Source organism: Eleutherodactylus coqui, chromosome 11 (genome assembly GCF_035609145.1).
Source record: "Eleutherodactylus coqui strain aEleCoq1 chromosome 11, aEleCoq1.hap1, whole genome shotgun sequence".
Lineage (NCBI taxonomy): Eukaryota > Metazoa > Chordata > Amphibia > Anura > Eleutherodactylidae > Eleutherodactylus > Eleutherodactylus coqui.
This window is the reverse complement of record NC_089847.1, coordinates 92966210-92992715: the sequence shown is the minus strand read 5'-3', so window position 1 is coordinate 92992715 and position 26506 is coordinate 92966210. Positions and strand designations below refer to the sequence as shown.

At 44.2% G+C, this 26506-nt stretch overlaps 1 protein-coding gene across 1 annotated transcript in view; it reads left to right on the top strand.

Moving 5' to 3' along the window:
• Window positions 1-26506, top strand: part of LOC136581748 (mucin-2-like) — a 176267-nt gene that overhangs the window by 33818 nt on the left and 115943 nt on the right. The window contains exon 5 of the mRNA XM_066582371.1: window positions 1804-1891. Coding sequence (XP_066438468.1) covers window positions 1804-1891 — 88 coding nt within the window. The remainder of the gene's footprint in view (window positions 1-1803; window positions 1892-26506) is intronic.

Below are 26506 nucleotides of genomic sequence, written 5' to 3'. Positions count from 1 at the left end.
AGCCGGCTCCATTGAAAGCAATGGGCTGCTGGCGAGCGCAGGATGAATTTTCAGCCGCGGCCGGCAGTTCTCCTGAACTGCTCTTTGTAGTGTTCAGCAGGCGGGGATTGCTGAATGGGCTGCCTCTGATTGGTCACAGCCCTCACCAATCAGAGGCAGCTCTCACTCACCCATTCATGAATTCATGAATGGGTGAGTGATTGCTGCCTCTGATTGGCTCAGCGCAAGGACCAATCAGGGGCAGCTCTCAGCTGTCACTCAATAGCTGAGAGCTGCCCCTGATTGGTCCTTGCGCTGAGCCAATCAGAGGCAGCAATCACTCACCCATTCATGAATTCATGAATGGGTGAGTAAGAGCTGCCTCTGATTGGTGAGGGCTGTGACCAATCAGAGGCAGCCCATTCAGCAGGCAGGGATTTTAAATCCCCACCTGCTGAATACTACAAACAGCAATTCAGGAGAACTGCCGGCCGGCCGCGGCTGAACTCCGGCTGCGGGGACAAGGTGAGTATATATATATATATATATTTTTTTTTTTTACACATTTTTCGATGGTTTTCAGGGAAGGGCTTATATGTTTAAGCCCTTCCCGAAAATTCATCCTGCGCTTGCCGGCAGCCCATTGCTTTCAATGGAGCCGGCTGTATTGCCGGCTCCATTGAATTCAATGGGCGAACATCGTTCTTCTCTGCCACAGCTGTTACAGTTGTGGCAGAGGAGAATGATCTTTATAGTATATGTTCTCAATGGGGTCGGTGCTGCTGCCGCCGGCTCCATTGAGCGCATATATAGAACACAAGGAATCGCAGAACGCAGATAGGCGCGATCGGACATCCGCATAAAAAGATCCCATTGGGAAGCAATGGTTCTATATATGCGCAGATCGCATGTGCATCCGCAAATCGCGGCAAAAAACGGTCATATGATCGAGGTCTAAGGCCTAATGCACACGGGCGTATTTGCATTGCGGAATCCGGAGCAGGCATCCGCCTCCAGATTCCACAGCAAATACTGCCCACAGACATGCAATGGAAAATCGCAGCATGCTCTATTTGAGTGTGGAGTCCGCACGGATGGCTTCCATTGAAGTCAGTGGAAGCCGCCCATCTGACACTACAGACGGGCCGAGGAATCCACGTCATCGCCTAGCGTCGGCGTGTCACAATCTGTACTGCGTATGTGCCCAGTGCGCCGGCCAGCACATTCACAGCACAGATCCGGACAGGTAGGCAGGGGTCTCTGGCGGGGCACCGGATTCCGCTGCAAGATCCCGCATGCGGAATCTGACCTGGCCATGTGCATTCGCCCTAACAAGCTACTGCTATCTTTCAATATTTACAGTATAAACACGGATTAATTTACAACAAACCTGGAATGCAGCAATAGTGTTATTGATCTTCACTTTAGCAGTCAATAATTACGAGCATTGATGTCACACTATTAAAGTCTTTGGTGACATTAAATAGACTGGACATCCCCTCTAACTAGAATTTGTTGCAGTAACATCACCGATCACATTTCTGACAATAGGCAAGTGCACATTTAATGGAATTATTAAAGTGAGTAAAATGTAGTCACATTCCTCATAGAAGCAAACCACAATCTAACTTTTGTATTGGGTTTAGAAAGGGAAGGAAAACTAAGCTCTGTAGCTTTTCTTCACTTTAAAATTCCTAAAGTTCTCGCACAATGGAACAAAAATAAATATACACCGTACAATGGCTATCATTTTGATTTAGAGCCATAGATTGGTAGCATTGAATGAACATTTTCAAGCATCTCTAACATTGTCTCTTGTTACAGTTGACCCTCAACAAGAAATACATGGGAGAAACATGTGGTCTTTGTGGGAATTATAATGGAAATAGTACTGATGATCTGGTTTATGGTGGTAAGAGCAAAGACCAAACCTACATTCAAGTTTAGAATCACAATAGGTTCTTATAATGCTATATGTAGAGATGAGCAACTTTTCAAAAGTTTGGTTTAGCCAGTTTGTGGAAGAAGAAAGTAGTGGTGGTACCTTCTGTTGAATGAATGTAGTTCAGTGTTTGGTATTGATGTCTTAGGGCTCCCACACACTTGCAATTGCATTTTTTGTTAACGCGATTGTCAATGGGACTTTCTAATGTTAAAAACTCAACGCAATGCACCAAAAACGCAGTTGCGTGCATTGCGTGGCTTTTTTTTGCAATAGAAAGTCCCATTGACAATCGCGTTAACAAAAAACGCAATCGCAAGTGTGTAGGAGCCCTTACAGTGCTGCGGCCCTAGGTTAAAATAGGACCAAGGAAAACATTTGCATGGAGTTTCTACCATATGTTTATTTGTGTTTCTTCTTTGTGTTGTCCTTCTTCTCCTCCTCTAGAATAATAAGTATAGTGGCTCAAGGGTTAGCCCTGTTATCTTGTATTGATGGACTCCTAGGTTCAAAACTGTAGAAGGACAACACCTGAATGGAGCTTGTATGTTCTCTTTATTTGTATTCTTGTTCATTTCCAACTCTTGAGAAGGAAGAATGAGCATAGTTTACCAGTTAGCACTGTTACCTTGCAATGCTGAAGTTCTAGGTTCAAATATGACCATGGACAACATCTGTGTGGAGTTTAAATGTTGTCTTTGGGTCTTTTCTTCTAATTCTTCTCCTCCAGACAAGGAAGAAACATGGGGGCTCAGTGGTTAGCTCTGTTACCTTTGTCATAGCTTCAAATGTGACTAAATCTGACTAAATACAGCATCTGCATGTAGCATTCCAATTACACTCCCTGTAAAAAAAAATCAGGCACTTAGATGTTGTTGTTTTGCTGCAAAATTCGACATGCAGTTACAAATAGTTAGAGTTGTGGCATTATTAAATTATTGGTTTTGTCACATGAGGCTCTAAAAGTGGTTCCACTCTTGGCCTCCAAAAAGTTCTCAGAGGCTACTTGTGTGTAATGGACCTCTTTTTCCGTTTGTGTAGAGGTTTTTAACCACTACATGCACACAACGTGGCCTGGCTTAGGACAGACCACCATAGTAACATAATAACATAGTTCGTAAGGCTGAATGAAGACAATGTCCATCTAGGCCATCTAGTCCAGCCTGTCTAGCCTCCTGTTTTGTTGATCCAGAGGAAGGCAAAAAACCCCAAGAGCAGAAGCCAATCAGCCCTTTTGGGGAAAAAATTCCTTCCCGACTCCCTAATGGCAATCAGACTGTTCCCTGGATCAACCCCTAATAGTTCCTACCTGCCTGTATACCCGGATTAACAAATAACCTTAGATTTATAGCCTATAATATCCTTCCTCTCCAGAAAGACATCAAGTCCCCTTTTAAACTCCTCTATGGATTTTGCCATCACTGCGTCCTCAGGCAGAGAGTTCCACAGTCTAGCTGCTCTAGTAGAGAGGATTGCCTGATCATCTGACAAGAATGAGTAGCTCCTACTGTTTCATTGCCCTCCATCCAGAAACAGATGGCATCATCATTAAAAGCCCCTGTGTCTGTCAGAACCATTTTCAGGCACTTCACTGAAGGACATTTGGTCTTAGGGCGCTAATTACATGTACTGATTTTGAGATCCAGCCATTGTTGCCTCTGTTTGCAGTAGCATCATGAATGATGAAACTGGACTGCAGCATAGTGGAATCGGGTTGTCATTAGGAATTAAACCAGGTTTAGTTTAGGCACTGATGATGGCCGTGTTTGTCTGCAGACCTAGGGATAAGTACCTAAATTATGCTTTTTTGTGTAGTAGCACACTGCCCCCACTGCTGGTGTGATGGTCTGGGGTCCTTAGTAGTGGTATGAGGGACAATGACAGCTAAGTGATATGTTCAGGACATCCCGCAGCCAAATATGTTTCCTTTCATGGCAGGGCTTCCAAGAGGCATTTTACAGCAGGATAATACTTGGCCACATGCAGTAAGGATGTTACAGGAATGCCTTCAAAACATTGTCACACTTCCCTGACCTGCCCAGTCACCAGATTTATCTCTAGTAGAACATGTATGGGACCATCCGGGACACCAACTGCTACAACCTATGAGTTTGCAAAATCTAGAGGCTCTGTTACAGAAAATGTGGACCAATATGCCACAAAATATTATATGGAACCTGTACGCATCCATGCCTGCCAATATCACGTCTTGCATCCAAGCTAGAGGTAGTCCAACAGAATACTAGAGCCTCCCTTTCGGAGTTCAGTTTTTCACAATCAATTCTCCTTTGCTTTTACATTGTACTCACTTACTTTTATCAACATTACAATCAGACATATAAAGTTTCATGTACATGCAGATGTTGTCGGTGGTCAAATTTGAAACTAGAACTCTAGCACTGCAAACCACCAACACTTTCTTCTTTAGGACTCTTAGAAAATGTCCAGTATATGTTTTAGGGATTTTTCTAAATGAACTTCTGGGCCAATAGAAGCTAATTATCTGGGCTCACAGGACCAAACTTTTAGCTGCATTCTACATTAATTCAGGTTCTTCAGGTTTGGCTTGTTTATCTCTAGCTATATGCTTAAAGGGGTTGTCACTACAAGTCCACTGCTGTACATAAGCTTTATTATTGCATGTTGGATGCCATCTAATACTAGGCTCTAGGGAAAATACCTGGATTGCTGAGGCTTACCCCAACAAAATCAGCTTTTTTCCAGGGGTCTTCTATATGAATGGGGTTGTCTGTGTTAAGACACAACAGTGTTTATTTGCAAATATAAATATTATAAGGGTCTTGTAGTTGCGTAACAATTACAATAGTTTAACCAAAAGCATTGACCATGACTACGGAGGAGAAATAAAAGGGTGCAGCCTCTCAAGATGTCATAGAAGAGGGCTATTCTATCTGTGGCTCTCTAAAAGAAGTAGAGCGGAGAGTCATTGCATTTCCCCTGCAGCGGCCACGGTAGGAGAAATGAGTGGCTAATTTTAAGAAGAAGTTATTAACTTTTTTTAGCACAATGTTAAAGAAAGGGCAAAAGTCAAGTTCAATTTTGAGAATGTTTGCCATTGTTTAGTAGATGATATTGATTTACTACATTGACTATTAACTGGTAATTTATTTATCATTTAAATAGGACATCTGCTTGACCCACTAACGTTCGGAAAGCTGTACAAATTGAGGAAACCAGGACAAACCTGCCAAGATCCTAAACCAGAGACATTGAAACAATGCAATGTTTATGTAAGAGTATATGTAGGACATGAGGCTATGGTGTGATGAATTTCATGATTGACTCAATGTCATATAGTGTAACACTTTCCCTGCCCAATGTTTTTTGGGCTTCCTTTTTACCATGCAGATGTGGAAAATCCAGCACACTGATTACAGGAGACCTGGGGCTGAAGTTAAAACTTTAGAGCAACGTGTTTCTATGCAGAACTGGCGTCTTCATCTGGTCCTTACTATACAACATTTGGCAAGCATAGTATTTAATAGACCATAGGCAGCCCAGTGGTGACATCACTGCAGTCCAATTGCATGTGCTTGCGGTCATGTGATATGTCACATGACCACAGTAATGTCATCACTGTGCTGCCTGTGGTATTTTAAATACTGTCAAATGTTCTTTGGTAAGAGCTGGATAAAGATAGCAGTCTGGTGTAGAAAAATGTTGCTAATAAAGTGTTAACTTCAGCCCCGTGTCCCCTACCCTCAACTCAGCAGATTCTCCAGTTTTATACGTTCTTGCTAACTTGTTCACAAAGGTCACTGCTTATCCATGGAGGAGGCTGCTACTTACAGAAAGGGTCATCAGTGTGTTGTGCTTCTGCACAACCACTCCAGATAACACCGTGCTTCACTTCTGGCGCACTTTTTTTAAATCAGACAATGCGGTATAAATGACATATTAGCTTTTTCTGTGGGTTAATCTGATTACAGCAATACAAAACTTATATACTTTTGCAAAATAGAACCCCTTTTTGAAAAAAAAAACTAAAACTACCCTGTGTTGTTCAATTCATAACTTTTTGATTTTTCCATTTATGGCGCTGTGTGAGTCTTTGTTTTTTGCAGGAAGAGTTGGTATTTTAATTGGTTCATATTTTCATTTTGGGGAGGTGACCATAAAACAGTAATTCTGGAATTGCATTTTTTAAATGGTTCACTGTCCATATTGTCATGCTTTAATAGATCAGACTTTTATGGATGTGGTGACACCAATTACACTTCTTTTTTATTGTTATTTTTACAATAAAACTTTTATTGTTGTTTACACTTTTTATGAGAGGGTCAATTCAAAATGATTTCTTGCGTCTATCTACTACCTTTAACTCTTCTATAGATGAGTTGGGAGACAGAGTTAGTCATGCTGAAAGTAAAATTGGTGAACTGACAAAATCCATTTATGATTTAATTGACGCTCACTATTCATTAGTTGAAGATAGTAATTTCATCAAAAATAAAAAATGGTGGACCTTGAAGACAGGAGCAGAAAGAACAATGTGACATTCTGTAGCATTTCAGAAAAGATAACAGCGCCAGAACTGAAAGACTACTTTCTTCACATGATGAAAACACTGCTTTTTTTTTAGTCCTCCTCATGAGCTTATTATTGGCAGAGCTCACAGACTCCCAAGACCGAAGTTCTTCTGAGAATGTATCCCAGGACGTTATAGCCAGAATATATATTTTTCATATCAAAAAAGCCTTAATTTTTGTTTCCCACAAAGCTATTTTCCTCCTAAGCCCTCTCATGGACACCAATGTCTTCATTGATCTTTTACTTGTAACAATCCAAGTAAGAAGAGCCTTTATTAATATCAACTCTGCTTTACAACAAGCTAAAATCACTTATAAATTATGTTTTCCAATGAAGCTCCTTATCCAAAAGTATAAACTCTCTCACATCTTATCCAAGCCTGAAGCTGGCCCCAAATTGTTAGAGTCCTAGGGCATCCATTTACCTGAACATCAACGGGGCTCCTCCGCCAAGTTCTTGCCTCCCATCGACACAGGGAAACCTGCACTGTTTTCTATAGTTCACATATTTCTCTTACCTTTCTCTTGCAGGCAGACTTCTAAGGTTCTCCTATTCTTATATTTTCTATCATAAATACTGTCACTTAAATTTTCTTCTCTGAACACGAAAGGGCTTAACTTTCTGTTTATGATATTCTTAGTCTGGAAGGATGCTTTACATAATAAGGTTGATATCTTGTGCTTACAAGAAACCCACTTTGAAGCATCTTCATGTCCCAAATTCTCTCACAACCCCCCCCCCCCCCAATTAAATTCCTCTTCTAGGGAATATGCTTCTATTCTCCATGACATAGATCCTTTTCTCGTAATGGCCTATTTTTACTTTACAGATGGACACTCTATATTAGGTCTTCCCAAATAGGCACCACCACGTGGTGTGACCAGTCTCCCATTACATTAATGCTCTCTTTAGATTCTCCTTTGAGTTATGCCAGATCCTGGAGAGACAACATATTTCTCATGAAAACTCACTACAAAAATCTCATCACAGAATCATTGAGGAAATATGTCTTACTTAGATACCTGAAACATATATATCCGTTATGTAACGCGCACAGAGCATTTATTCAAGGGGGTCCTCATAAAATTAAGTACACAACACAACAAAACACATTAACGACCTTCTCATACAAATCACTAACCTAAAAGCAAATATTACAATTTTCTCCTTTGGACTTTCTCTATGATGAGCTATTCAAGCTACAACATAACTTAAAGCTTACACTTTTGGAAGACTATGACAAAAAAATAAAAAATTTCTTGTATGTCATTTTACTCCTCCTTTAATAAACCTTCAAAATTAATAGCTAATCTAGTAAAAAAAAAGTGTCAGGGCAAAATACAAATCCCCTTTTTAATAAAATTACAATGCTCAGGATTCAAAATTTATACCCTAAAATTATAGCTGATAAATTTAGCTCCTTCTATCCTAACCTTTACAACCTAACTGATCATTTATCTACACGTTAGCCCAGTCTTCCTTTGATAAATAATTTCCGTCAGTGAATTAATATCACTTTCTTATCTCAATCTCAACTCCCTCAATGCCCTTGTACTTATTCCTGAAGTCATTTGAGTAATAAATTATCCTAACACCCATAATGCCCAGGGCTCAGATTGCTTATCCCCTCATTTAACTAGGCCATTTAACAATGCAATTTCTTGTGGCCGCCTCCCAGAGGAGATGCTCCAGGTCATGATTGTTACGATATCCAAACTAGGGACAGATCCAAATACACCAGCCAACTTCAGGCAAATCTACTGTCTTTATTGCAACATTAAGATCTACTCTAAACTCTTAGCCTAAGGACTCCTTACAGTTCTTGGTGTTATTATACACACAATCAAGATGGCTTTTCAAAAGGGAGAGAAGCTCCTGATAGCACAAGGAGCTGACTCTCTCAAATGCCTTCTCTGCTCCTGGCCTTGGGCATGGAAAAGGTATTTGAAAGAATGCACTTGGATTTTGCATTCACAATCCTTCATAAATGGGGCTTTCATGGGAGTAGTCTTAATTCAATACGGGCCCCATACAGCTCTCCTTCTCTTAGGGTTCTTCTTGATGGTGTCTTTTCTGATTCATTCTAGATTACAAATGGAGCTCATCAGGGATGCCCCCTTTCCCCGCTACTATTCATTTTAGTGATCGAACCTGCGGGCAGAATTAATCAGGACAAGCGCCTACATTAAAGGTATCGCAGCAGGACTAAGACAGCATTAAATCAGTTTATTTGCTGATGATATTTTATTCAAACTCTCGGATCCACTGCCTTCGCTAAGAGCAGCATTATACTCCAATATTTTACTTTATACTCTGATACTTTACTCCAATTTAGCCAAGCGTCCTATTATAAGCTGAATGTAAGCAAGTTCCAACTTCTTGGAATTAATATTAATGACTCTCTGAAAGAGTCCATTCAAAGTGGCAACACCAATACATTTTCATGCATTGGTCGCATAGTATTGTATAAAATGCTAGTATTGCCAAACATTTTGTACTACTTTTGCACCTTGACAATTCCCATTTCTCATTCCATTATAGCTAGATTTCAAAGTCAGTTTTTATTTGGAATCATAAAAAATTCAGGGTTGCTTCTTCTATCTTGCTTCTCCATCATAAACAGTGAGGTTTGGGGGTGCCAAACTTGTTGTCTTATTACCACTCTATTATTCTTAACCAAACACAAACTTGCTCATCAACCTCACCTGGCCTGTCATACAATTTCAAGTGAAAGAGTCAAGATCCTGATGATCACTTTTATTCGCCTCCACTTTAACTGCTTTAAACCCTAACTTAACTCCCAATTAAAATTTTCAGTCGATTTCTCCTCCCATGATTGCTTTTTTCAATCCTGGACCCTTCACTCACACAAAGACGAAACCTCCCCGAGGATTCTTCAACGAAACTCCCTCTGGAGATTCTTATATACTTTATCCCAGACTTATATTTAAATACCTGATTTTAAAAAATAAGTATTACTTATATTCCAGATCTCACAATTAATGAAGAAATTACAATTTTTTAAACTTTTTCTAGTGGAGGAATATGCAATCTCATTAAAAGATTTTTACAAGTACACTCAAATATGCTCCTTCATTAAAACAGCCCTTATCCATGAGTTACCCATCTCGTCTTAACTATCTCCAAGACTGACTTCTATCCAACCATCTCTTCAATCAGCTGTACACTTGTTTTATAATATTTTCTCAGCAAATATGTCAGTCTTCAAAGAGCAGCATCTTTGAAATTGGAAGAGAAACTTGGGGATACATTTTCTTGGGACCAGTGGCTCTCGGCTTTTAAATGAGCTAATCAAGCTATACATTGTGCCCCTCTATTAGAAGTCCACTATACGCTGCTGAATAGATGGTACTTTACCCCTCTTAAACTTGCTAAATGTTTCCCTGGTTCCAGCAACTTGTGTTGAAAGAACTGTTTCAATATTGGCTCCATTTACCATATCTTTTTTTTTCAAGTATCCTATTCTCTCTTCCTTTTGGAGAGAAGTGTTCTCTCTAATTAGGAAAATAAGTGATGAAAACATCCCTATGAACCCTGGCAAAGCTTTATTGTTACTTGACATGAACTTAATCTCTCCTTCTCAAAGAAAATTGACTTGTCATATTCTCTTGTCCTCCAAGCGTTTACTGACCAGAAATTTGAAGTCTCACATATCTCCTTCTATTAAGGCTTTAATTAGTTGGTCTCTGAACACAGTGTATACAAAATACTCTTTGCCTTTCGAAATAACAACCTATCGAAATACTATCTAATGTGGAATCCTTGACTTCAACATTTTCCTTCAAAACTCTGCCTACTTTCATATTCTCTTCTACTTCTTTTTATCCCTGTTACTCTACAATATCTAGTAGTAATTTTCCACAACATTGTGAACCACACATATTTTGTCATTTATATTTCACTAGCCGCTCTCTGTACCGCAAGCTTATCTTGGTGCCTTATGTAGCGGCATCTTCTTTGTATGTCTTAAAAATTTCCAATAAATGGTTAATGGAACAAAAGAGCTGGCAACAGGGAGAAGTGTCTGTTAAGTGGATCCCCTACAACTTCCCCCTCTTTCCTTCCCAACTTGACTTGATTGACAGGTCTCATCTATATGTACATACTAGCTGATATACCTGGCTTCGCCCTAGTTAATTTGGTACTGGTGTTTATCTGGTGTTCACACGGAAAATCTTATGAAGTCATGGTTAATTTAGAGATACCGGAAAAACATATGTTCACCATTTTGCATAGTTCTCTGCGTTACCCAGGAAACACCACAGAAGGTAACCATGTGATGTTTCCTTTATATAAAATGATATCGGAAAGTGAGAGAATTAGATTACGTACGTAAAATTTGGACGCTAATTCTTTTGCGCTTAGAATTGAACAATCGAGGTGGGACCCATTAACTTTTCCTATTTATGACATAATCAATGCCCGGTCCAAATTTCATGTTTCTATGACACCAGGAAGTGAGAGAATTAGATTCTGTAAGTAAAATTTGAACGCTAGTTCTTTTGCGCTAGAATTGAATAATCGAGTTGGGACCCATTAGCTTTTCCTATTTATGACATATTTAATGCTTATGGCAAATTTCATGTTTCTATGACTTTGGGAAGTGAAAGATTTAGATTATGTATGTAAAATTTCGACGCTAATTCTTTTGCGCATAGAATTGAATAATTGAGTTGGGACCCATTAGCTTTTCCTATTTATGACATAATCAATGCTCGTGCCAAATTTCACGTTTCTATGACACCGTAAAGTGAGAAAAATGCATTCCGTACGTAAAATTTGGACGTTAATTTTTTTCAACATAGAATTGAATAATGGAGTTGGGACCCATTAGCTTTTCCTATTTATGACATAATCAATGCTCGTGCCAAATTTCGAGTTTCTATGACACCGTAAAGTGAGAGAATTAGATTCCGTACGTAAAATTTGGATGCTCATTTTTTTGCGCATAGAATTGAATAATCAAGTTGGGACCTATTAACTTTTCCTATTCATGACATATTCAATGCCTGTGCCAAATTTCACGTTTCTATGACACCGTAAAGTGAGAAAAATGCATTCCGTACGTAAAATTTGGACGTTAATGTTTTTGCACATAGAATTGAATAATGGAGTTGGGACCCATTAGCTTTTCCTATTTATGACATAATCAATGCTCCTGCCAAATTTCGAGTTTCTATGACACCGTAAAGTGAGAGAATTAGATTCCGTACGTAAAATTTGGACGCTCATTTTTTTGCGCATAGAATTGAATAATCGAGTTGGGACCCATTAGCTTTTCCTATTTATGACATAATCAATGCTCGTGCCAAATTTCAGGTTTCTATGACACCGTAAAGTGAGAAAAATGCATTCCGTACGTAAAATGTGGACGCTAATTCTTTTGTGCATAGAATTGAATAATCGAAAAGAAAGGTGGAAAATCTGGAGCCATTCCTGTGTTATTCCTCCCTGAAATATGTAAATAAGTTGACAATTGGGCATTACCACTGGCCTTGTCAAATAATGTATGTCCTTACACACTAACAATTTCATAGCTAGTTGTACAGCCTTCATTTCTTCTGGTGCATATCCTTTATTATACTAAATATTACTGTATACTTTCCTTTTATCAAACTCCATTTGTAATATTCTTTGATTTCCCCTTTCTAGAGAGCTACATGCTTGAAGCACTTAAGAAACTATAAATGGCTGAAATGTAACGCACTGGTGAAAGTAGAGCCCTATGTGGAGGCTTATATGCTGGATATGTGCCTCTGTAATGCCACATTAAACTACAGAGCTTTCTGCTTATGCAGCACTCTTACAGAATACTCCCGCCAGTGTGCACTTGCTGGAGGAACCCCACCAGATTGGAGAAGCATTTCCATGTGCTGTGAGTATTATTTATCAAATTTCCAAATATCACTTAGGGTGGATTCACACAAGCATGTGCGTGTGCCATACATAGGTGCGCACAAAACCACACACCCACGTACATGCACAAAATCGTGTGAATGCAGGTTTGTGCCCATTGAAAGCAATGTTCTGCTGGCAACCCATGCAGTGATTTTCGGGGAAGGACTTTAAATATAAGCACTTCCCTGAAAATCATCCCTGTTTGTGTAAAAAAAATAAAAATAAAATAAAAAATACATATATAGTCACTTCTCTGCTGCTGCCATTCAAATATTCCCGCAACGGGAGTTCCCTTGTCACTAAACACTGTGACAGCACTGTCACCGTAATCAGTGCCAAGGGGAGTCCCCGCAAGGAAAAAAGAATCCCCTGCCACAGCTGTGACAGCTGTGGCAGAGAATCGCAATGTTCTGCCATTGATTTCAATAGGACCTGCACTTCTGCAGTCTGAGAGCTGTCTGTGATTGGCTGAGCGCTCAGCCAGTCAGATACAACCCTTTCAGCAGGCAGGGATTTTACATCCTCGCCTGCTTAAAGAACTTCAGAGCAGGGCGCAGGGCAGGGAGAAGACAGGCTAGACGCCTGAGCCCCGGCAGCTGAGGAGAGGTGAGTATAATTTTTTTTATTTTTAACACATTCTAGGGGTGATTTTCAGGGAAGGGTTTATATTTAAAGCCCTTCCCTGAAAGTCCCTGCAGGGCTTGCCAGCAGCCCATTGCTTTCAATGGCACTGCAGAAGTGCCGGTCCCATTGAAAGTAATGGGAGATCATCGCAATCCTCTGCCATAGCTATCACAGCTGTGACAGCTGTGGCAGGGGATGCTTTACTCCCCGCAGGGATAAAGAAATCCTCTGCTACAGCTGTGACAGCTGTGGCAGGGGATTCTTTACTCCCCGCGGGGAGTGCCCTTATCACTGAACACTGTGACCTTGTTGTCATAGTGTTCAGTGACAACGGGACTCCCCACTGGGGAATATTGACGCACACCAGTGACCTATGGTGCACGCATGTCCTATGTTTTGCAGGTACGTGCGTTTGCACAACTGTAAAACATGGACATGTGAACACACCATTAGGAACCAATGGTTCTAATAGGCACGTGTTTTTGTGAGCACAATTGTACACACATAAACACGCTCATGTGAATCCACCCTAAAAAGGACATTTCGGTAAAGATTTATTAAGACCAGCATTTCATACAATAGTCTTAATATTATCTTCATCTGTACACAATGAGCCTAATATAGTACTTTATTAGACATTATTTGTATTTTTTCTTGTTCCATAAGGAGACTTTTTACTTATTTTATTTTCTTTCTGCTACATTAGAATACTTATGTATGCTGTGCCCCTGTACTCATAGTGTCATTAATGCTGAATACAAGCTTCTAGTGCCATACATTTACATCAAATAGTCTCAAGAGGTTAAAATAATGCTATGGAACTGCCAAATAGAAGGAAAAAAAAAGCGAACAGCTATCTCCAGTCCCATAAAGCTGAATGAAGCAGCAGTGCGCCTCCTTAGCCAGTATTCCATTTAAGCTTTTCACTGGGGGTGGGGGTGAGAAGGAAAGGGGGGATGTGGGACTTCCATTCTCGTGATGGATAGGGGTGCTAGCAGTGGTATCCCCAGCAAACAAACGTTTGAAACCTATCCTATGGATAGGTGATAAATATTATTTCTCGGAATACCATTTTAGGTACTAGCATTTTGTGTATACAGTTTCTATACCGACCGAGTATTACTCTACTACTGCTTCTCCTTCATTACTGAAATACAGACTACACATCAGTTTATATTTGCAGCGGAGCTACAGATACAAAACAGTATGATATTTGTAGTTGATACTTTGGTGCTGCTTTTTATTTTAGAAGCATTGTGTTACATCCATGCAAACCATGGGAACAACAACCTACATGAACGCAACCAAACTTTATGACTAGTAATTAGAAAGGGGAGTAGGGACGTGTATACACGACTGGACACCAACAAGAAACAAGCATAAACCAGATGTGCATACAAAACCCAAGTGAAAACAGCAACATCAGACCCAACAACACCCTGGGAGGCCAAATATGTATTACTATATTAAACAACTAGACAGATAGAAATATCTATAAGTAGGTATGAGGTATTGGTTTGCATTTCGGCCAAAACAGGTAAGCTCACAAGCCCACATCAAGGGTCCTTGTGAGTCTGTACACTAACAAGACAAATACAACAAAGAAAATGTGGACCCTGCATACAAGCAGGGCAATCGTCCCGGTAGGGATGGCCCCACGCTGGATCATAGGGGCCAGTTGACTCGCACTAGATGGTAATGAGTAGGAGCACCAGACAAGGGAAATACAAAGTAATACACACTGAACAGGACAGTTCACACCTAGTGTAGTCAGCACCTACAGATATACACAGAACATGGCCCTATTCACACATAGTGACTGAAACATAAAAGGAACACCACACAGAATAAGATATTGTTCAAGCCTAATGCAGTCCACATCTTCAGACATAGACTGAACAGGACCTTGTTTATACATAGTGTAGTCCACACCTTCAGAACACACTGAATAAGTCATTGTTCACACCTAAATCTGCTCACCTTACAGACAAAAGGAAAACCCACTCAGAAGCTTTAGCATGCATAGATAAAGAGGAGCTAGTTCAAGTGTTCACACACCAAAAAAGGGACAAGAGCATCAGACATAACCCATCTGACGGAAGCAGGGAACATAGTATCAGGCATCAGCCACCTGACAAAATACAAGACATCAGATGTGTAGAGGCAGAACCTGATAAAAGGGAAGGGAGAAGGGGCCTACAGAACAGGCAGACAGGGATTCAGGTAACTAGACCATTTTCAGTGTAGGTAAGGGCAGCAACTCAAACAAGCAGCATGCATGACACAAAACACCAAAGTTCTGAGAGGGAATTATGAAAATCAATAAATGTCCAGCACCCTCTAACATAAGGGGCAAGAACCTATCTGTACAGACTGTTGGTGATTGGCTGGTGGAAGCAGTCCACACACCCAGCTAGCTCAATCATCACACACATGTGGAAGTGTGCTCATGGTAACCCATAGAACTACAGGTCCCAAGTGCAACATATAACACATTGGAACAATAAAAAATTGTTGCAAAAACAAAGTAGTTTGCATCCCTTAGTAGAAATAAGCAGGACTGGAAAAACGAGGGTTAATCTTACCATTAATTTCTTTTTCCATGAGTCCATCATGACAACATCCAGGGAGGTTGCCCTCTGACTCCACTTGGACAGAAAGAGGGGAGTTCAAAAAAGGCACCTCCCACCACCATTCTCCAGTGGCTTTAAATTATCACAACAGATATGTGACCCAATCTTTTATTACTCCTGGAAATACAACATATTGTTATGTCACATGTATAGTAATCTGTAATGGTGGGTAAGTATGCTCTCTCATGATGGACTCATGCAACAAGGAATTAACGGTAAGATTAATCTTTGTTTTACCATTTCGTCAATGCTGACAGCATACATGGAGGCAATATCAAATTATAATGGTACTATTACAAGGATACCACGGCCTTGAGAACCTTCCATCCAAAGGCCAGTTCCCTACCTGATTAGAGGTCCAAACTGTAATGCTTAGAAAAGGTGTGAACACTAGATCATGTAGCGGCTTTGCAAATTTGCTCCGTTGAATCTTCGCTGCGTTTAGTCCAAGAGCAGAGTCCTTCTGGAGTGGGCTATTATCCCCTCAGGGGGAGGCAGGTCTCTGGCCTTATATACCTCCTGGATTGACATTTTGATCCATCTAACGATGGAGTCCTTCAAAGTCACCTTTTTATTTTGACCCTGGGACTGAAGAAACAGGTTATTAGATTTCCTAAGGGCTCCTGTCCATGGGCAAATTTTCTCTGCATTCCCGGCAGCGATAATTCAGCCATGGGAAGCACAGTGAACGCTTTCCATAGCGTTGCTATGGAAAGCGCAGCCCCCCTGTCCACGAGCGGAGAATAATAGCGATTCTCCACTCACGGCTAGCAAATCGCAGCATGCTGCGATTTGACATGATTCTCCGCTGTGAGCCTATCTCTCAGATAGGCTCACCGCTGAGATCTGTGAGCTGCCTCCTGCTGCCCGGTGGCGGCACCCGCCACGGGATATCGCAAAGCCCGTGAACAGGTAGTCTAAAGGTCTGTGAGAACTGTAAGTACGTTAAAACTGTCCATGTAGATTGCGTAGGTGTCTCTCTTTGTCATTTTTATGGTCCTAGCAATAGGAAGGCAGGATTATTTCTTGCTCCATGTGGAATATTGATACCACTTTAGGGAAAAAAGAGCGAACCAGGGTCTTTTTATCCATGTAGGGGTCATGAAGATCACCCTGGTCTAGCTGTTTTTGACTTTTTGTAGGGCTTCAGAGACCAGAGGGAGAGGGGGGAAAGCATAGACCAAGTCCATCTCTCAATCTTGGGAGAATATGTCCAGTGCCATGGGATTGTCCGCTGGGTTTAGGGAGAAGACTCTTGGGCACTTTAAGTTCCTCCTTGTGGCAAAGAGGCCTATCTAGGGCTGCCTCAACTGAGATGTTAACTGGATGAAGACTTCTGTGTTCAGCGACCATTCTCATAGGTTTCGTTTCTTTTTCTCAGAGAGTTTGCTATGACATTGTGGGAGTCTTTTAAATAAATGGCCAATAAGGACTTTACTTTGTCCTCTACCCAGGAGAATATTCATTGGGACAGCTCTTGGAGACATGGATGTCTGGTGCTGCCCTGATAGCGAATAAAAGACACTGTTGTATTATTATCAGAAAGTATTTTTCCATATTTTCCCCGTATTATTTCTTCTGTTTGTATAAGTATCTCCCATACTGCTCTAAGTTCTTGAGTATTCGAGGATTGAGTGGGGACGTGGGATGGCCAGGAACCCCGCAGTTTTTTGTTTGCCCCCTGTGACCCCAACCAGACTTGCTTGCATCTTTGGTTATCAAAATGAATGGTGATAGGGACCATTGAACCTCTTTTTTATGTTGTTGGGGTGACAGTCACCATTCTAAAGATCTTTTCACTTGGGTGGACAATTTAAGCTTTTTGTCTAATGACAATTGCCTTCTATCCCATGCCAACAGGATTTCCTGCTGGAGGGGCCTGGAGTGGAAATGTGCCCATTTGACCATCTGCAGACATGCAGTCATCTGGCCTAATACTCTCATGGCTTGTCTTATAGAGAAAAAGTTTTTACCCTTCAATCTCCTAATGGTTTGGACAATATCCTCCCTTTTTGCTTGTGGCAGGAAAGAAAAGCCTATTGCTTTTAGGCTAGATTTTTCAAAATTGATAAACCAACCCAGCTCAGATAGAAGATTACTAGAGATGAGCGAACACCAAAATGTTCGGGTGTTCGTTATTCGGAACGAACTTCCCGGGATGCTCGAGGGTTCGTTTCGAACAACGAACCCCATTGAAGTCAATGGGCGACCAGAGCATTTTTGTATTTCGCCGATGCTCGCTAAGGTTTTCATGTGTGAAAATCTGGGCAATTCAACAAAGTGATGGGAACGACACAGAAACGGATAGGGCAGGCGAGGGGCTACATGTTGGGCTGCATCTCAAGTTCCCAGGTCCCACTATTAAGCCACAATACCGGCAAGAGTGGGCCCCCCCCCCTCCCAACAACTTTTACTTCTGAAAAGCCCTCATTAGCATGGCATACCTTTGCTAAGCACCACACTACCTCCAACAAAGCACAATCACTGCCTGCATGACACTCCACTGACACTTCTCCTGGGTTACATGCTGCCCAACCGCCCCCCCTCCCCCCCCCCACAGCGCACACCAAAGTGTCCCTGGGCAGCCTTCAGCTGCCCTCATGCCACACCACGCTCATGTCTATTTAGAATTGCGTCTGCCATGACGAGGGACCGCAGGCACACACTGCAGAGGTTGGCACGGCTAGGCAGCGACCCTCTTTAAAAGTGGCGGAGCGATAGCCCACAATGCTGTACAGAAGCAATGAGAAATAGAATCCTGTGCCACCGCCATCAGGAGCTGCACACGTGGGCATAGCAATGGGGAACCTATGTACCACACACTATTCATTCTGTCAAGGTGTCTGCATGCCCCAGTCAGACCGGGCTTTTTAATTCATAGACACAGGCAGGTACAACTCCCTATTGTGAAGTCCCTGTCGACCCACAGCATGGGTGGCTCCCTGGAACCCACCGGCGGTACACAGAAATATCCCATTGCATTGCCCAACACAGCTGAGGTAGTAATGTCGTGCTTAATGCAGGTGGGCTTCGGCCCACACTGCATGCCCCAGTCTGACTGGGGTTCTTTATAAGTGTACAGATGTAGTAAAAACTCCGTGTGCACCTACAGCATGGGTGGGTGCCAGGAAGCCACCGGCGGTACATAGAAATATCCCATTGCATTGCCCAACACAGCTGAGGTAGTAATGTTGTGCTTAACCCTTTCCAATCCAATTTGTATATGGTTTTCCTAGGGGGCTTACTCTTTTTATGCTGTTATACAACGGCGCTATATGCTGGCTAAAGCCAGTACTGCATGAGCTGACACGTAGGATAGGCTCCGACAGCAGAGAGGCTGGCAATATACAGTAAGAGAACCCCGACGGACGTCTACCAACAACGGAGCTGTACAGCCTTAAACCGTAATGTCTTCACAGGTCACACAGTGGACTGGAAAGGGTTAATGCAGGTGGGCTTCGGCCCACACTGCATGCCCCAGTCAGACTGGGGTTCTTTACAAGTGGACACATGTAGGTTAAACTCCCTGTGGACCCACTGCCTGGGTGGGTGCCAGGAAGCCACCGGCGGTACATAGAAATATCCCATTGCATTGCCCAACACAGCTGAGGTAGTAATGTCGTGCGTAATACAGGTGGGCTTCGGCCCACACTGCATGCCAAGTCAGACGGGTTCTTTAGAAGTGTACAGATGTATTAAAAACTCAGTGTGCACCTACAGCATGGGTGGCTCCCTGGAACCCACCGGCGGTACATAAAAATATCCCATTGCATTGCCCAACACAGCTGAGGTAACGTCAGCTGTAATGCAGGTGGGCTAAAAATTAATTTGATTACACTGTAGGCGAGGGCCCACAAAAATTGCTGTATCAACAGTACTAATGTACATCCCAAAAATTGGCCATGGCCAGCCAAGAGGGCAGGTGAAACCCATTAATCGCTTTGGTTAATGTGGCTTAAGTGGTAACTAGGCCTGGAGGCAGCCCAGTGTAACGAAAAATTGGTTCAAGTTAAAGTTCCAATGCTTTTAAGCGCATTGAAACTTATAAAAATTGTTCAGAAAAATTATTTGAGTGAGCCTTGTGGCCCTAAGAAAAATTGCCCGTTCAGCGTGATTACGTGAGGTTTCAGGAGGAGGAGCAGGAGGAGGAGGAGGAGGAATATTAGACACAGATTGATGAAGCAGAAATGTCCCCGTTTTGGATGGTGAGAGAGAACGTAGCTTCCATCCGCGGGTGCAGCCTACGTATTGCTTACGTATCGCTGCTGTCCGCTGGTGGAGAACAGAAGTCTGGGGAAATCCAGCCTTTGTTCATCTTGATGAGTGTTAGCCTGTCGGCACTGTCGGTTGACAAGCGGCTACGCTTATCTGTGATGATTCCCCCAGCCGCACTAAACACCCTCTCCGACAAGACGCTAGCCGCAGGACAATCAAGCACCTCCAGGGCATACAGCGCTAGTTCAGGCCACATGTCCAGCTTCGACACCCAGTAGTTGTAGGGGGCAGAGGCGTCACCAAGGATGGTCGTGCGATCCGCTACGTACTCCCTCACCATCCTTTTACAGTGCTCCCGCCGACTCAGCCGTGACTGGGGAGCGGTGACACAGTCTTGGTGGGGAGCCATAAAGCTGGCCAGGCCCTTAAAGACTGTTGCACTGCCTGGGATGTACATGCTGCTCGATCTACGCACATCCCCTGCTACCTTGCCCTCGGTACTGCGCCTTCTGCCACTAGCGCTGTCGGCTGGGAATTTTACCATAAGCTTGTCCGCAAGGGTCCTGTGGTATAGCAACACTCTCGAACCCTTTTCCTCTTCGGGAATCAGAGTGGGCAGGTTCTCCTTATACCGTGGATCGAGCAGTGTGTACACCCAGTAATCCGTCGTGGCCAGAATGCGTGCAACGCGAGGGTCACGAGAAAGGCATCCTAACATGAAGTCAGCCATGTGTGCCAGGGTACCTGTACGCAACACATGGCTGTCTTCACTAGGAAGATCACTATCAGGATCCTCCTCCTCCTCCTCCTCCTCCTCCTCCTCAGGCCATACACGCTGAAAGGATGACAGGCAATCAGCCGGTGTACCGTCAGCAGCGGGCCAAGCTGTCTCTTCCCCCTCCTCCTCATCCTCCTCATGCTCCTCCTCCTCCTCCTGTACGCGCTGAGAAATAGACAGGAGGGTGCCCTGACTATCCAGCGGCATACTGTCTTCCCCCGCCCCCGTTTCCGAGCGCAAAGCAGCTGCCTTTATGGTTTGCAGGGAATTTCTCAAGATGCATAGCAGAGGAATGGTGACGCTAATGATTGTAGCATCGCCGCTCACCACCTGGGTAGACTCCTCAAAATTACCAAGGACATGGCAGATGTCTGCCAACCAGGCCCACTCTTCTGAAAGGAATTGAGGAGGCTGACTCCCACTGCGCCGCCCATGTTGGAGTTGGTATTCGACTATAGCTCTACGTTGTTCATAGAGCCTGGCCAACATGTGGAGCGTAGAGTTCCACCGTGTGGGCACGTCGCACAGCAGTCGGTGCACTGGCAGCTTAAAGTGATGTTGCAGGGTGCGCAGGGTGGCAGCGTCCGTGTGGGACTTGCGGAAATGTGCGCAGAGCCGGCGCGCCTTTACGAGCAGGTCTGACAAGCGTGGGTAGCTTTTCAGAAAGCGCTGAACCACCAAATTAAAGACGTGGGCCAGGCATGGCACGTGCGTGAGGCTGCCGAGCTGCAGAGCCGCCACCAGGTTACGCCCGTTGTCACACACGACCATGCCCGGTTGGAGGCTCAGCGGCGCAAGCCAGCGGTCGGTCTGCTCTGTCAGACCCTGCAGCAGTTCGTGGGCCGTGTGCCTCTTATCGCCTAAGCTGAGTAGTTTCAGCACGGCCTGCTGACGCTTGCCCACCGCTGTGCTGCCACACCGCGCGACACCGACTGCTGGCGACATGCTGCTGCTAACACATCTTGATTGCGAGACAGAGGAGGAGGAGGGTGCTTTAGTGGAGGAAGCATACACCTCCGCAGATACCAGCACCGAGCTGGGGCCCGCAATTCTGGGGGTGGGTAGGACGTGAGCGGTCCCAGGCTCTGACTCTGTCCCAGCCTCCACTAAATTCACCCAATGTGCCGTCAGGGAGATGTAGTGGCCCTGCCCGCCTGTGCTTGTCCACGTGTCCGTAGTTAAGTGGACCGTGGCAGTAACCGCGTTGGTGAGGGCGCGCACAATGTTGCGGGAGACGTGGTCGTGCAGGGCTGGGACGGCACATCGGGAAAAGTAGTGGCGACTGGGAACTGAGTAGCGCGGGGCTGCCGCCTCCATGATACTTTTGAAGGACTCAGTTTCCACAACCCTATACGGCAGCATCTCAAGGCTGATGAATTTTGCTATGCGGACGGTTAACGTTTGAGCGTGCGGGTGCGTGGCGGCGTACTTGCGCTTGCGCTCGAACACTTGCGCAAGCGACGGCTGAACGCTGCGCTGAACTACACTGCTGGATGGGGCCGAGGACAGCGGAGATGAGGGTGTGGGTGCAGGCCATGAGGCGGTAGTGCCTGTGTCCTGAGAGGGGGTTGCATCTCAGTGGCAGGTTGGGGCACAGGGGGAGAGGCAGGGGTGCAAACCGGAGGCGGTGAACGGCCTTCGTCCCACCTTGTGGGGTGCTTGGCCATCATATGTCTGCGCATGGTGGTGGTGGTGAGGCTGTTGGTGTTGGCTCCCCGGCTGAGCTTTGCGCAACAAAGGTTGCACACCACTGTTCGTCGGTCGTCAGGCGTCTCTGTGAAAAACTGCCAGACCTTAGAGCACCTCGGCCTCTGCAGGGTGGCATGGCGCGAGGGGGCGCTTTGGGAAACACTTGGTGGATTATTCGGTCTGGCCCTGCCTCTACCCCTGGCCACCGCACTGCCTCTTGCAACCTGCCCTGCTGATGCCCTTGACTCCCCCTCTGAAGACCTGTCCTCCTGAGTAAGCGTTGCACACCAGGTGGGGTCAGTCACCTCATCGTCCTGCTGCTCTTCCTCCGAATCCTCTGTGCGCTCCTCCCTCGGACTTACTGCCCTTACTACTACCTCACTGCAAGACAACTGTGTCTGATCGTCATCGTCCTCCTCACCCACAGAAAGTTGTTGAGACAGTTGGCGGAAGTCCCCAGCCTCTTCCCCCGGACCCCGGGAACTTTCGAATGGTTGGGCATCAGTGACGATAAACTCCTCTGGTGGGAGAGGAACCGCTGCTGCCCAATCTAAGCAGGGGCCCGAGAACAGTTCCTGGGAGTGTTCCCGCTCCTGAGCAGGTGTTATTGTAGTGGAGTGAGGAGGCTGGGAGGAAGGAGGAGCAGCAGACAGAGGATTCGGATTGGCAGCAGTGGACGGCGCAGAACTGCGGGTAGACGATAGGTTGCTCGAAGCACTTTCTGCCATCCAGGACAGGACCTGCTCACACTGCTCATTTTCTAATAACCGTCTCCCGCGTGGACCCATTAATTGGGCGATGAATGTGGGGACGCCAGAAACGTGCCTCTCTCCTAATCGCGCAGCAGTCGGCTGCGACACACCGGGATCAGGAGCTCGGGCTGTGCCCACACCCTGACTTGGCCCTCCGCGTCCTCGGCCGCGTCCACGTCCTCTAGGCCTACCCCTACCCCTCAGCATGCTGTATTACCAGTGATTTGATTTCACAGGCAGGAAATAAATTGGCGCAAGACTGCAGGCCAAATATAATTTTTGCCCTTTTTGGAAAACGAAAGGCCCCACTGCCTCTAGTGAATGAATTATCTAAGTTTAATAACTGTGCTGTGTCCCTGCTAATGTGTCACAGAACGTGAAGGTAGCAGAGTTATTATAACTCTTGGAGAGCAGGTATTTTTTTCCCAATTAAGGAAAGCAAATGGCGAAGCCAGCAGTAAAGCGTAGCTGGGTGCGTCTGATTTAGCAATGTTGTTCACGCAGCTCACACGTGTCCACCGCCCTTAGGACGGACAGAGGCTGGACAAATAGATTTGTTTTCAGTTTTTTGGCACCAAAAGGCAGCACTGCGTATATTCAATGAACATGAGAAGTTTAATAACTGTGCTGTGTCCCTGCTTATGTGTCACAGAACGTGAGGGTAGCAGAGTTATTATAACTCTTGGAGAGCAGGTATTTTTTTCCCAATTAAGGAAAGCAAATGGCGAAGCCAGCAGTAAAGCGTAGCTGGGTGCGTCTGATTTAGCAATGTTGTTCACGCAGCTCACACGTGTCCACCGCCCTTAGGACGGACAGAGGCTGGACAAATAGATTTGTTTTCAGTTTTTTGGCACCAAAAGGCAGCACTGCGTATATTCAATGAACATGAGAAGTTTAATAACTGTGCTGTGTCCCTGCTTATGTGTCACAGAACGTGAGGGTAGCAGAGTTATTATAACTCTTGGAGAGCAGGTATTTTTTTCCCAATTAAGGAAAGCAAATGGCGAAGCCAGCAGTAAAGCGTAGCTGGGTGCGTCTGATTTAGCAATGTTGTTCACGCAGCTCACACGTGTCCACCGCCCTTAGGACGGACAGAGGCTGGACAAATAGATTTGTTTTCAGTTTTTTTCCACCAAAAGGCAGCACTGCGTATATTCAATGAACATGAGAAGTTTAATAACTGTGCTGTGTCCCTGCTTATGTGTCACAGAACGTGAGGGTAGCAGAGTTATTATAACTCTTGGAGAGCAGGTATTTTTTTCCCAATTAAGGAAAGCAAATGGCGAAGCCAGCAGTAAAGCGTAGCTGGGTGCGTCTGATTTAGCAATGTTGTTCACGCAGCTCACACGTGTCCACCGCCCTTAGGACGGACAGAGGCTGGACAAATAGATTTGTTTTCAGTTTTTTTCCACCAAAAGGCAGCACTGCGTATATTCAATGAACATGAGAAGTTTAATAACTGTGCTGTGTCCCTGCTTATGTGTCACAGAACGTGAGGGTAGCAGAGTTATTATAACTCTTGGAGAGCAGGTATTTTTTTCCCAATTAAGGAAAGCAAATGGCGAAGCCAGCAGTAAAGCGTAGCTGGGTGCGTCTGATTTAGCAATGTTGTTTACGCAGCTCACACGTGTCCACAGCCCTTAGGACGGACAGAGGCTGGACAAATAGATTTGTTTTCAGTTTTTTGGCACCAAAAGGCAGCACTGCGTATATTCAATGAATAACAACTGTGTTGTCGCCCTGCCTATACAATTCTTTCCCTGCAGTATCAATGGAGGGTGCAATGGTCTGCAGAGGCGATTTTGAGAAGCAAAAAAAAATGCAGCACAGCTAACAGCAGCCTGGACAGTACTGCACACGGATAAATATGGCCCTAGAAAGGACCGTTGAGGTTCTTGAAGGCTACACTCACTCCTAACACTCTCCCTGCCTATGCAGCACTTCTGTCCCTAATGCCAGGTGCAACGGTCTGCAGAGGCGATTTTGAGAAAAAAAAATTTGCCACTGCTAACAGCAGCCAACACACAGCTATCAGTGGCCCTAATAAGGACCTTTGGGGGGTCTTGAAGCCTACACTAACTACCAATTCTTTCCCTACAGCAGCTCCGGTACAAACAGCACTGTCCCTCATCTAACTCACACCGCATCTGAGGCGAACCGCGGGAGGGGCCGACTTTTATGTTCGGGTGACACCTGATCTTCCCAGCCACTCACTGCAGGGGGGTGGTATAGGGCTTGAACGTCACAGGGGGAAGTTGTAATGCCTTCCCTGTCTTTCAATTGGCCAGAAAAGCGCGCTAACGTCTCAGGGAAGGAAGTGAAAGTAACCAGAACACCGCATGGTGTTCGTTACGAATAACGAACATCCCGAACACCCTAATATTCGCACGAATATCAAGCTCGGAAGAACACGTTCGCTCATCTCTAAAGATTACCTGTCTGACCCAGGTGACTTCCGATAGAACCTGAACTATCTGAGATAATCAGAGGGTCATCTAGGTGCAGCGGATATGCCAAAGGTTAGGTAGAAAAACTGAAAATGGACAATTTTGTATTTGATTTTAACTGCAAACCTAAGATATTTTGGTATGTCGGATGGATGGTGATATGGTAGTATGCGTCTTTCAGATCAATTGTGTATATGATGCTGCCTCGACTAATCAGAGGAATCGAGGATCTGATAGTCTCCATTCTCAATATAAACTCAGAAATGTACCTATTAGTGGACTTGAAATTAAATATGGTTCGAAAGGAACCATTAGGATTGGTAACTAAAAATAAAATGGAATAATAACCAAAAAACTGTTGCTGATTGTTCTAAATCTTTCTACTGCCTTAGAACAACGCTTGTTCATAATAAAGGCTACTCTAGTCCTCTTGATTACCTTGTGTCCAGCATAGTGCAATGTGAAGTCATCGGACTGAAAATATCTATTACCTGTCCAGTGCAATTTCCTAATTCTAAGAATAACAAGGTTAAGTCTTGTCATTTCGTGTTTCACACTGTCCAGTTTCCCTAGACTCATGCCACTCATATTCCATGTTCCTATTTTGTGAACTTTGGTACAGCGCAGTCTTTTCCTTTCATCATAAGGCACATGAGCAGCTGGGCTTCCTGAGGGCTTTCCCCCAGTTGAGTCATGAGGAAAACCCTGCCTGCTTTTACTTAGCCCTTGCTCTTCCCCAGTAGCATTTAGAGAATCCTTTGGTCTGGAGGGGCCTACCTTCGGATACCATATCTGAATCAATTGAGAGCTCTTTTATAGGGTTTCCAAGGCAAAGTTTTTACAGTGAAGGTCACCAGGTCTTTCCCTAACCCTCCTCATTTACCCGGGCTTGGAAATCGCATATAGGGATGACTCCTACATGGCTGGAGACTGATGTGCCCTTCCTTAAATTTACTCTTTTGGTTTGACGAACAGTA